The sequence below is a fragment of the Mytilus trossulus genome, chromosome 5, assembly GCF_036588685.1.
Source record: "Mytilus trossulus isolate FHL-02 chromosome 5, PNRI_Mtr1.1.1.hap1, whole genome shotgun sequence".
NCBI classification, from domain to species: Eukaryota; Metazoa; Mollusca; class Bivalvia; order Mytilida; family Mytilidae; genus Mytilus; species Mytilus trossulus.
The window spans coordinates 88,006,204-88,020,174 of record NC_086377.1 but is presented as its reverse complement, the minus strand read 5'-3'; the positions used below and the strand labels follow the sequence as shown (position 1 = coordinate 88,020,174).

The window sequence follows — 13,971 nt, the reverse complement described above, 5'->3', positions numbered from 1 at the left end:
TGTTACCCTGTGAAGTAGCATGTTAAAAATCTGGCTCAACGTGTGGGTTGGTCTTATACAAAGCAGAGTTCTTAATCTTAATTCATTAACATGATAAACATATAATATTATTTAATGACTAATCAAACAACATGTTCAAATTTCTAAATAATAATGTAGAATTGTTTATTTCAGGCACAAGCACAATGTATAAGATTCTGGAAGAATGTGCTGCTTCTGTAAGACATATTGTGGAAGGGTTGGACTATTATGTGGCTGAAGGGGGAAGAGTGTTTAGAGATATTGAAGAATTTTGGAAGGATTTGAATGTGAAGATGAGGATATCAAAAAGATGAAGGCTGATCTTCTTGAAGTTAAAAGATACTTAAAGTCTGATTATAAGGTATTTTATACTTATATGATAAATCTCACCTTTAAAAACATTCCATAATCTCTGAACCCCGGTAAAAATAATGGATATTTTGACATTTTTGTTTCTGATCCCTTTTTTACGCCCAGAAAAAATGAATAGACATTTATTATGGTTACCATCTGAATTTTACAGTTAGAACTGACAATGTCTTTATTCACCTATTACTTAATGCACAATTTTTGACAGGAACAAAACCAAACTATCAAATAATCTAGCATTTTGTAGGGTCAATGTTTATTTGAGATAGTTGTAGAGATTTATTAGAATCAAAGTTTATTTGAAATGGTTATATTAATATTTCAAGACTACTACTAGTTTATGAATTTAGATCAACTTAAAATTGTAGTCTTTTTCACCTATTAATTAATTCCTAAAATTTGAATGCAATAAATCAAAAGAATGAAGCTGGCTACAGTGTCCTTCCAAGGAACAGTTTTGTTTTCAATAAACATGTTTTTCGATATTCGTAACATAAAGTGTAAGATCAAAATTTATTATTATTATTACATTTTTAAGATAATGTGAGTATTTGTTACATATAGACTGCTTTATTTGAAATATAATCACCTTTATTTTCATTAACACAGATAAAAAAAGCAGTTGATGACATTAGTGAGTGGAAAGGACACATATTATGCTCAAGAAATCAGGAAGAGGCAAGGAGGCATACTCTGGAAATCTTTGAAGAAAAAAAAAAATGTTAACCTAAAATAACCATAGACTTGGCAATGAAGTTCGTGCCTCACAAATTCAGAGAAGGGCAAACAGATTGGTTTGCAAAACGAGGCATAAATTGGCATATCAGTGTTACACTGATGAAAGGACCATCTGCCACATATCAGTCTATCACTCATGTACATTTGTTCTCTTCAACTGTTACTGAAGATTCATGGGTCACATCTTCTATCATTTCTGATGTTGTCCAAGATTTAATTCAAATGAACCAAGGTCTTCCAAATGTACATTTGTTTTCTGACAATGCAGGCTGCTACAAAAGTACCAATACCATAGCTGCCTTACACCAAACATTGAAAGGGACAATCAAAACCTATAACTTTTGTGAAGCACAAGATGGGAAAGGTAATATTCATTCTGTTTTCATGATTATTAGCTGTGAAATTGTTACGACAGATTCAATAACCCTTGATGTAATGGAAAATTTGCCTGAATTAATCACCATGAAAGCAAAAGTATTTCACACAATCTTGATAAATAAGAAAAGACAGCTGCCAATTCAAGATGATGATTAGATGTAAAAAAGAAAATGTGGTATGATTGCAACTGAGGCAAATCTCCACAAGAAACCTTAAAATACACCAATTACTAACTATAAGTCACCGTTTGGCCTTCAACAAAAGAGCAAAGTCTACACAGCATAGTCAGCAAGCCTATAAAAGGCCTTGAAATGACAATCTAAAACAATTCAAACAAGAAAACTATTGGCCAAATTTATGAAGAGAATGTTTTATATGTAAAAATTGGGAGATTTTGTACAATTGTCAATGAGACAACTTTCTGATTAGTATCTCTGTATGGCCATTAAGAATAAGCAAAATTCCATATTATAAAGTAAGCTATGATATGCATTGAAATAGAATAATGACAATATTAACAAATATGAATGGGTTCATGTTGCAAGTCAATGTCAGTCCTGAAATTACTGATTACCCAGGATGTTTTTGCTTTTTTCTGTAGGACCTTGTGATCGTAGAGCATCACATTTGAAGTCGATCATTAAGAGATATGTGAATGAAGGAAATGATGTAGTAACAGCAGAACAGATGAAAAGGGTTTGTATTGCATAGTTTGTGGTCAAATATAATATTACAATATAAGGGTTTACAATTCTAATTAATTTCTTTTTTTAATTTTTAAAATGATTATTGCTAAATGTAATATATCCTAACAAAAAAAGGCATAGATGTCATTCAGTTTACATTCTCATTACATAAATGTAGACATTGGCAAATTGATTTGCATTCAATGATTTGAGCATCATAAATCCATCGAGAAATTATTTGGTGCTCATAAATTTTGTGACAGACCATTTAGCACAAGCAGATTTTTTATTTAAAGTATTTTTATTGTTCATTATTCCTGAGTTATGGTTCTTGGTAATGTAAAAATAAGAAATTTGAGTTATCTTTTTAATTTTTTGAGTAGGTTTCAACAAAACAAATTGAAATATATTGCATTAGCAAAGTGCTTTCACCAAATTATATCTCTAATGTTGACATCTTGGTTGGGCAAGTTTAAATTTGACATTTGGAGAAATCCACCTATTGTATTTATTTTGGTATAAGTCATAAATCTTAAAAGAGTTTTAGGTATATGTGGATTATCCTATTTTCCCATAAGGACATTATTTTTTAGTAGTTGAATCAATATGGGTTATGTCTATATTTGTTTGATTTCAGGCTATTGATTTGAAAAAGAACTTCAACTATAGAGTTAAAGTGGTAACTCCTGTAATTGACCTAGATCCTGTTCAAAATATCATTAAATCAATACCAGGAATATCACAGTTGCATAATTTCAAATTTGAGGATTCGTGTTTGAGAGTGTGGAAAGCATATGGAATAGGAGCAGGTAAAATATATCAAATGATAATCCAAAATTAATTATATTAGAGGATTGGAGTCGCTCACAGAAGTGTTTTTTTATATATAAAAGAAGTACCTCAAATACTCTTAATTAAATAAATTCTGAAACAGCCTTCTAGAAAAACAATAACTCCATCTCTAAAATCCCACATCAGGAATCATCAATAATAACATAAATTTAATAATGTCTGATTAGAAATTATTTAGTTCTTGTAGGTGAAAAAGTATAGAAAAGTATGGAAAAAGAGTCTTTACGATAGGAACATAAAACACGTTTGTGACATTATTGTGTGTCCTCACTTGTTTTTATAATGTCAAATTTATGATAAAATTATCAGAAAAGATGTTAAATTGTGGTTTTAAATATAGAAATTTATACGACCATATGTATGTACTTTGTTTAACCTTTATTTCAGGGAAATTAATTCCATGGACAGATATCTGTCAAGATATGAATGTTTCCCAGTTGAAAACAGTTCAAAATTGGTTGGAGAAATCTTGCAATGTATTTTCTGCAGGTAGGATAATGTGTACATAAAAATTGTGATAAAAAAAACCTGTTATTACAGAAATATAATGTTAGTGCTTTACCAACAGTATGTTTATGCCATTGTTAAAGGATATATGGTGGCCCTATAGATGCTTTCATCATCATACTTTGGTCTCTAGTGAAAATTTTGTCTCAGTGGAATTCAAATCACATGTTTATGTTAATTAATTTACTTAATGCATTTTTCCAAAATAAAACCTGCAATGGAGTGCATAAATAAATCATATCATGCATTGTATAACAGAGTTTGTCATAGATTGTACTTCTCTTGGTGGCAGTTGCCTACGTTAATATGAAGCTCTTAAAATTTTCTCTGCAATCAACTTCTCTAAAAGGAGTAAGTTCGGTAAGGGCCATATTTGGCCCCAATTCTAAAGTTCATAGTTACAAGACAATAACTGTTTTAAGTTGCCTTTAAGACATGTTAGGAAGTTGAACTGAACTGTTTTTGTCAAAGTTTAATTCTAACACTTTGATTTTTACTTCCAAATAAAGTCAACATAAGGGATTTTGGTGAAATTTGACAAAATCAGCTATATTTCAACCAAATGAAGGACCAGGAAACATATAGTGCAGGCGTCGACAAGCTTAGGATTCAAATAAGACATGCTATATGTCTTCACAAACATTATTTTAAAAGATCTTTGTTGTCGACGTATGCGCTCTATGTTTCCTGTCCAATGATCTATAGAAATTTACCCATTTTCATTGATTTTTTAGTAAAAAATCAATATGAGTACAACTTGTGACGTCATAATGAAACGCAGAAACGTAAAATTTTCAACAAAATGGTTTATATCCTAGCTAGTCAATGTATTACCAGTAATTTATCGTGATATTGGTCGATAAAACTGAGTTTGAAATTTACGCTAAAAATGGGGGCCATTTTAGGACCTTATCGAACATACTCCTTTGGGATTTCATAATTGCATTTCAGATGATATCACAGAGGAAGAAGAAGAAGTGGAAGAGTGTGAGCCACCAGCAAAGAAAGCAAAATCTGAAGGAAATATTTACAGTTGTCCTATAGAGGGTTGTGACAGGTCGTTCAAAAATAATAGTGGTCTAGAACAATCTCTTAGGAAATTGTAACTATCAGTTGAAAAAGCAGTCATTGATGAACAGATCAAAATCAGAGTGAAGTGTTCAATTGGATAAACTGTTAATATTTCATGTTCTACTACTTCTGAAACAGCAAATGCAATAAAAATTGGTTGAGCTCTAAAAATGAAGAAAAAGAAAACGATTTTTAATGTTGAACAAAAACAGTTCATGCAAGACCAGTTTGATATAGGCAAACACACTGGCAGGAAGGTTGATCCTTTTGAGGCAGCTAAGTTAATGATGGTGGAAGTAAAAAATGGAGAGAGAAGATTTAAGAAATCTGAATATCTAACTGGCTCCCAGATTTCTGGTTATTTCTCTAGGCTGTCTCAAAAGGATAGAAAAATGTGTAAAGAGGACATTATAGTTTCTCAAAATGAAGATGACAAATATAACTTGAAAATGTGTGTAATTTAAAAAATGGATTCCTTGTAAATGCATGTTATTAGTCCCCTTCTGGAGAAGTGCAAGGCAACTTTAGTTTTGCACTCGGTCCATCTGTCTGTCTGTCTATCTGTCAGTCTGGCACATCAGTTTTCCACACTTTTTTCTTTATGATTGAAGATATTGATTTGATATTTGGTATATTGTTTTATCATGACAAGTTACAGATCAAATTTGAAATTTGTTCCGGTTTAACGATTTTCAGCAGAGTTATGGTTTTTGAACTTCAGTCATATAATCAGTTTTCACCTTTTTATGTTATGTGTGAGGATAATGATTTGATATTAGGTATGTTGATTTCTCATTACTGATCAAATTCAAATTTTGTTCTGGTCTGATCAACTGATGGTTTTGTTCAGAGTTGTGATTCTTGAACTTAAAAAAAATAATTTAAATAATCAGTTTTCCACTCATGCTTAAAATATAAACCTTATATTTGATATGCAGTTTATCAAGTTTTATTTTTTTTTTTCATTACAAAGAATTTTAATTCGGTAGGGGACTATGTACTGCCATGCAATTCACACAGAATGCTTGTTGGTTTAATCAGATTGTAAATTTTAAATGTGAAATTAATTTTTTAGTCATTTTGTTAAAACCTAATCAAAATTAGGTTTAATTTTTTGCACATGATTGAATGTTAGTTATTATATACAGGGAAGAAATTGTTTATTAGGCAATACATGTAATTTAATTTTGGATGTAAGGCGTCTTCTGATTGGCTGACGTTATTTTGTTATGAACTCATAGACATAATTTAGTAATTTGATCATGACATCATCAACGTTTTTTCATGGTTTTCTACAGTTTAAAATGGAATTTAGAATTAAATTATAAGAAATAACTGTAATATTTTTTTCTTATTCAAAATAACATAAAAAAATGTGGTCCACACTGATAAATAACCCGCTATGCGCTTTATTCAGTGTGCACCCAATTTTTTATGTTATTTCTTCATAGACAGAAAAAATATTAGTTATTCCTTAAATATTTTAATTCCTTCATGGTAGTTTTTAACAATGCTATTTTACAAACTTTGAATTAAATGCCTTAATCTTTTGAAGAAATTTTACTTAGTATATGTATGGGCATTTCATGCTTTCCTTGGCCCACTTGAAAAGTTAAAAGTCAGAATCATATGAATAATGTATAAGACAGACGAATTTTCGGTTACACATTTTAGACAAATATTAAATGTTTGGTCACTTTGACCTACATGTTTACATAAATAACCTATGTAATATGTTGTCAAATTTTTTAAAGTAAATACAAGTCAGGAAATTTTAAATATATCTGACTTGTACATTGTTAGCTTTATGTGCAAAAAAATAAAATCATATACTCTTCTAACTTATATGGTTGTTTTCGATAATAATGGTAAGGAGAGTCCATTTTTCAAGATGGGGACTTGTTGAATACCTGAAATATATGATATGGGGTTTAAGGTATTTCAGTTTGACTATCAATAACAAAATGTTCCAGAGTTATTCCATGGTGTAAGGTAGTGGCTTGATTATAAACGCAAAATATTTAAAAAAAATTCTGATCATGTGAACCCAACATGTTTTTTATTTGATATTTTATGGGGGGTTGAGGGCATACCGGTTAGCCCTGATCTCACCAACCCTCTACAGAATCTGCAAATAATGATGAAAATTGATTTAGAAAACCACATGGTGATGAAAACCAGTTAAAGTATATCTACTAGAGATAAGGTTATCACTTGACCCAAATAACTTAGTTATGTTATTTTGTAAAAGGGCGTGTCATAAGGAATTTCATTTTCAATTTCATTGTTTAGAGTGGGGTGCTCATTTTCCCAACATCTTCATGTTTTCTACAGTTTATGTTCAGGTCTAAATGTTTTTGAAGTATACTGATATTTCTATATGAAGATAACTTCAAATGCAAAATATTCTTAAGCTTGAAAACGTGTTTGTTTGAATACAATCATCTGAAAAGTTAGATTAAAGAGTGTTTGTGAAATTTCCTGATTTTTTGTCAATGGGGGACACATATTCGCCGTTTTTACACATCTATTTAAAACCAAATAACTGCAGCTTTTAAAAACATTGATTAAATCAATTTCTTTATTATAGATGAATAGCAGACATTTCAAAGGTGTAAAGAACTGAAATTTAGGGCATTCAGTCAAAAAATTACTAAGAAATGCTTCTTTGAATTCGTGTTAGTTCTTCAGGAAATTGGCCGAAAATCCTTGTCCGTTTTTCTGTCCTTTCTGGAGGTGCCGCAATTTTGTCTTAGTTTTAGAAAATAATCATATTTGTTACACAATATCATTTACTGGTATATGTTTTTCATTTCAGCCATCCTTTGATTTTTTTACACCTTAAAATCATAAAACAACGAAATTGTGTCCCCGGCGAATATGGGCGCCCCACTCTATGTTCTAATTACAATTACCCTAAGATATTGATAGCCTTGAACAATCATAAAACAATTCCATAATATGTGCAAATCTCATGCAGAAATATCATATGAACATCATACTTTAAAACAAACACAGATAAAATTTAGAAAAAAAACTTAAATATTTTTTTTTTTCATTTTTGTTACTATGGCAACCATTTTTTACTAAATTTTGTTTATTTTTATGTCTTTTTCTGAATGAAAGGTCTGCACTGTAAGTTAAGCTTATTGATAAGCAAGATGGCAAATAGTACCTGCATTAATTTCTGTTTTCATATATTTTACCTTATTTTGTCATTTTTGGAAAATGTGATTTTTAGATTTTTTTTAGTTTTTCCCAATTTTTGATGGGTTTTATTACTAAAAAGGTCAAGTTTCCCCAATTTTTTTTTTAATTTACTTCATCATTATACATGAAGCAACTAAAATAAAAAATAGTTTTAAATCTAACCCGTGTGCAATTTTGAAAATCTGAAAAAACAACAATTTCCAGTTTTTCATGGGATCGACAAAACTTGAAAAATTGGACATGAAAATGAGACTGAATAATATAACAGAACAGAAACAACCTCTTTGCTGTTTTCTTTTATTAAGTCTCCCAAACAAAGTTTGGAGACTTATTGTTTTTGCTCAGTTCTTATTATTTTTATTATGGCACCCTCAACGGAGTTGGGGTGACATATTGTTATTGTTCGTTTCTTTTTTTCTTATTATTATGTCACCCGATCGACAATGTCGGGTGACATATTGCTTTTCCTCTGTTTCTTTTTCCCTATTATTATTATTTTTCTTCCACCTAATTTTGTCCGCCCCCTTTCTCAGAGCCAAAGGAACCAATCAGAATGATGGTGCACTATAACAAGGAACCCTGATTTTCCTTTAGACTTTTTGACTTTGGAACTAAAAAATGGCTGCCATCACCATGGAAACAGAAAAATCGTGAAAAAATTAAGGATGATTTTGGCAATCATTGGAACTGCTATGTTGCCATGGATACTACACCAAAAATTTCAAAAATATCATCCCCACCCCCTTCATTTTCAGAATATGCTTTTATCTTGTAAACGGTCCAGATCCCCACCACTAAACCATATATATTCTTGAATGGGACAATAAAACAAATCAAATGAAATAAAAGGGAGGTCCCTGGGGGTCATCTCCACCCCTTCAATTTGAGAATGTGCTTGTATCTTGTAAATGTCCAGATCCCCACCCCTAAACCATATATATTCTTGAATGGGACGATAAAACAAATCAAATGAAATTAAAGGGAGGTCCCCGAGGGGTCATCCCCACCCCGTTCAATTTGAGAATGTGCTACTATCTTGTAAACAGTCAACATCCCCACCCCTAAACCATATAAATTCTTGTATGGGACAATAAACCAAATCACATGAAATTAAATGAAAGTTCCTGAGTGTCGCCCTTACCCGGTTCTATTTGAGAATGTACTATTATCTTGTAAACGGTCCAGATCCCCACCCCTAAACCATATATATTCTTTTAGGGGATAATAAAACAAATCATATGAAATCAAAGGGAAGTCCCTAGGGTCACAAAGTTTGGAGACTTATTGTTTTTGCTCAGTTCTTATTATTTTTATAATTCTTCTTCTTCTTCTTCTTCCTCTTCTTCCGCCACTTTAAAAAATGAACTTGTCCGCAGCATTTCTCCAAAACCGTTTTCAGATTGACTTAGGATTTCATAAAATGGTAGACTAATATGTCTAGGTGAGCCATCAATCTTTCTTTTGTGCATTGGGGTCTATTAAGGGGTATTTTGGGGGGTAGAAAGGAGGGAGTGGTTTACTATAGAACCCTATGGGATTTTATTTTCTAAAATTTTCAAATGAATATAACTTGAAAACTGTAATTGATAGATACATGCAGTCTTCAGAAATAATTATAGGACAATAAAACAAATCATATGAAATATAGGGGGAGTACCTGGGGGTCATCCCCACCCCTTCATTTTCAGAATATGCTATTATCTTGTAAGCGTTCCAGATCCCCACCCCTAAACCATATATATTCTTGAATGGGACGATAAACCAAATCACATGAAATTAAATGAAAGTTCCTGAGTGTCGCCCCTACCCGGTTCTATTTGAGAATGTACTATTATCATGTAAACGGTCCAGATCCCCACCCCTAAACCATATATATTCTTGTAGGGGACAATAAAACAAATCATATAAAATCAAAGGGAAGTCCCTAGGGTCACAAAGTTTGGAGACTTATTGTTTTTGCTCAGTTCTTATTATTTTTATTATTCTTCTTCTTCTTCTTCCTCTTCTTCCGCCACTTTAAAAAATGAACTTGTCCGCAGCGTTTCTCCAAAACCGTTTTCAGATTGACTTAGGATTTCATAAAATGGTAGACTAATATGTCTAGGTGAGCCATCAATCTTTCTTATGTGCATTGGGGTCTATTAAGGGATATTTTGGGGGGTAGAAAGGAGGGAGGGGGTTACTATAGAACCCTATGGGATTTTATTTTCTAAAATTTTCAAATGAATATAACTTGAAAACTGTAAGTGATAGATACATGTAGTCTTCAGAAATAATTATAGGACAATAAAACAAATCATATGAAATATAGGGGGAGTACCTGGGGGGTCATCCCCACCCCCTTCATTTTCAGAATATGCTTTTATCTTGTAAACGGTCCAGATCCCCTACCCTAAACCATATATATTCTTGAATGGGACAATAGACCAAATCACATGAAATTAAATGAAAGTTCCTGAGTGTCACCCCCACCCTGTTCTATTTGAGAATGTACTATTATCTTGTAAACAGTCCAGATCCCCACCCTAAACCATATATATTCTTGTAGGGGACAATAAAACAAATCATATGAAATCAAAGGGAAGTCCCTAGGGTCACAAAGTTTGGAGACTTATTGTTTTTGCTCATTTCTTATTTATTTTTATTCTCCTTCTTCTTCTTCTTCTTCTTCCGCCACTTTAAAAAATGAACTTGTCCGCAGCGTATCTCTAAAACCGTTTTCAGATTGACTTAGGATTTCATAAAATGGTAGACTAATATGTCTAGGTGAGCCATCAATCTTTCTTTTGTGCATTGGGGTCTATTAAGGGGTATTTTGGGGGGTAGAAAGGAGGGAGGGGTTTACTATAGAACCCTATGGGATTTTATTTTCTAAAATTTTCAAATGAATATAACTTGAAAACTGTAAGTGATAGATACATGCAGTCTTCAGAAATAATTATAGGACAATAAAACAAATCATATGAAATATAGGAGGAGTACCTGGGGGGTCATCCCCACCCCCTTCATTTTCAGAATATGCTTTTATCTTGTAAACGGTCCAGATCCCCACCCCTAAACCATATATATTCTTGAATGGGACAATAAAACAAATCACATGAAATTAAATGAAAGTTCCTGAGTGTCACCCCACCCTGTTCTATTTGAGAATGTACTATTATCTTGTAAACAGTCCAGATCCCCACCCCTAAACCATATATATTCTTGTAGGGGACAATAAAACAAATCATATGAAATCAAAGGGAAGTCCCTAGGGTCACAAAGTTTGGAGACTTATTGTTTTTGCTCAGTTCTTATTTATTTTTATTCTTCTTCTTCTTCTTCCTCTTCTTCCGCCACTTTAAAAAATGAACTTGTCCGCAGCGTTTCTCCAAAACCGCTTGTCAGATTGACTTAGGATTTCATTAAATGGTAGACTAATATGTCTAAGTGAGCCATCAATCTTTCGTTTGTGCATTGGGGTCTACTAAGGGGTATTTTGGGGGGTAGAAAGGAGGGAGGGGTTTACTATAGAACCCTATGGGATTTTATTTTCTAAAATTTTCAAATGAATACAACTTGAAAACTGTAAGTGATAGATACATGCAGTCTTCAGAAATAATTATAGGACAATAAAACAAATCATATGAAATTAAAGGGGGAGTACCTGGGGGTCATCCCCACTCCCTTCATTTTCAGAATATGCTTTTATCTTGTAAACGGTCCAGATCCCTACTCCTAAACCATATATATTCTTGAATGGGACGATAAAACAAATCAACTTAAATTAAAGGGAGGTCCCCGAGGGGTCATCCCCACCCCGTTCAATTGGAGAATGTGCTATTATCTTGTAAACGGTCAACATCCCCCCCCCTAAACCATATATATTCTTGTATGGGACAATAAACCAAATCACATGAAATTAAATGAAAGTTCCTGAGTGTCACCCCCACCCCGTTCTATTTGAGAATGTACTATTATCTTGTAAACGGTCCAGATCCCCACTCGTAAACCATATATATATTCTTGTAGGGGACAATAAAACAAATCATATGAAATCAAAGGGAAGTCCCTAGGGGTTACCCCACCCCTCTTGTTTGAAAACTTGTAAACGGTCAACATGCCCACCCCTAAACCAGATATATTCTTGTATGGGACAATTAAACAAATCACATGAAATTAAATGGAAGTTTCTGGGGGTTACCCCACCCCCGTTCAATTTGAGAATGTACTATTATCTTAGAAACGGTCCAGATCCCCACCCCTAAACCATATATATTCTTGTAGGTGACGATAAAACAAATCAAATGAAATGTAGTTGGGGATCACCACCGCCCCTCCTGTTTGAAAACCTGTAAATGGTGGCTATCCCTGCTCGTAAGCCATATATATTCTTGTATGGGACAAAAAATCAAATCAAATGAACATGTGACCATATAAGTGGGGAGTTATGGGAGCTTTGTTTGGGAGACTTCGTAACAGGCATGACATACAATGTGTTGACTGGAAACTACACAATGTAAATTTGAAGTAGTTTGGTCTGACAGAGAGTAAAGCCAACTTAAAACAATAAGATGACATATACCTGCGCAGAATTGATGATTTTGGTGTTGACTTCGAATATAGGAATATAGTTCAAATGTTAGCTCGTTTTTATGTTAAATTGAAAGACAATAATGATGCGTAAAACATTACAGAATTATGTCAAATGAGACTGAAATTCTGTGGAAAAGAAAAAATCCCCAGGATTTTTTTTTTCATTTGCAAGTTGATGAATATTAATGCAATTTAACTCAAGAGGCAAAAGGATATACAAAAAAGTTTCCATAAGCAAAACAATTACCCATCGCTATATATATATATATATATTTATCATATACTTAGACTAAATAACATATGAATTTTTACTGTATGATAATACCAATAGATTAACGTAAATTCCATATTTTTCGAATTGGTCTGATGCGAAAAGTTTATCACATGCTTCGATTGTTATAGTTTGATAGTTTATTAGAGAAAACTCAGCCGCAGAAGACTGCGTAACAGGAGCATATTTATATACACAATATTAATTACAACATAGTTCATCATACAAACATAATACATTTTTAAATTATACATCTTCAAAAATAAGTTTGTGTTTATTACAGTTTTTAATTAGACAAGCATCTTTTCTACCTTTTGAATAAAAATTGACATGGCATTCCGGTGATACTCGGCAAATTCCGGAAAATACACCTCAATGCTACGTTTTCAGTGAAAGCCATTACAAAGCAGTGTACAAAACAATCATTTGGATATATCAAAGTATATTTTGTGAAATGGTAAAACAAACAAAAAAACAAAACAAAAAAACTAACAAATTCTTAAATAAATGCATGTTGTTTAAAATGTTCAAACAAAATTTAGAAAGTTACTTTAAAAAGTTGTCAAACAGTCTTCATTATGTGTATTGTTAATTTTTAGTTTGCTTTTGTCGATTCCCCATATTAAAATATTTTTTTTTCTCTCTCTTTTGAGGCAAATGATCGAAAAATTTCATATCGAATGTATTTGGTGTCCGACGTCCGTGAACTTTTCAATCTTTAAACTTCTATTACAGAACCACGTAAAAGGATCGATATACGAACCAGTTATTTTTCTTCATGGTTGAAGCATATGATAAAAAGATCATACATAACATGTCATTTTTCATATCGCATGTATTATCAGCCCTAGTAAACATTAAAGAAAATTAACAGAACTTTTTCGTGGTTCCCGAAGTTTAAAGAGTAAAAACGTTCGGACCCAAAATTTGATACATTCAAATATGATTTTTTTTTCTATCATATGCTTCAACAGAGAGAAAAAATATAAACGAATCGACAAAAAAAATAATTCAACAATAGACATAATTATGAACATTGTTTGGAAAAGTCATTTTTTTAAAGAAACTTTCTAAATTATGTTTATGAAAAAATTGGAAAAATGCTTTTTTTTAATAATTTGTTTGTTTGTTTTTATTATTTATATTATTTTGCAAGACATACTTTGTACACTACTTTGTAATGTTTTTTTCCTTGAAAACGCAGCTTTGAAGTGTATGTTTCGGAATTGGCCGAGTATCACCGGAATGTGATAAACGTTACGGAAAGGCAACAACAATCGAAGCATGTGATAA

General features: G+C 32.1%; 1 protein-coding gene across 1 annotated transcript; it reads left to right on the top strand.

Annotated features, from left to right (window-relative positions):
• Positions 1-1,227: 1,227 nt before the first annotated feature.
• LOC134718423 (uncharacterized) lies at positions 1,228-4,657 on the top strand. Its single transcript, XM_063580925.1, has 5 exons — positions 1,228-1,492; positions 2,108-2,202; positions 2,830-3,001; positions 3,432-3,533; positions 4,503-4,657. The coding sequence occupies exons 1-5, from the start codon at positions 1,228-1,230 to the stop codon at positions 4,655-4,657; spliced, it is 789 nt and encodes a 262-aa protein (XP_063436995.1).
• The last annotated feature ends 9,314 nt before the right edge of the window (positions 4,658-13,971 follow it).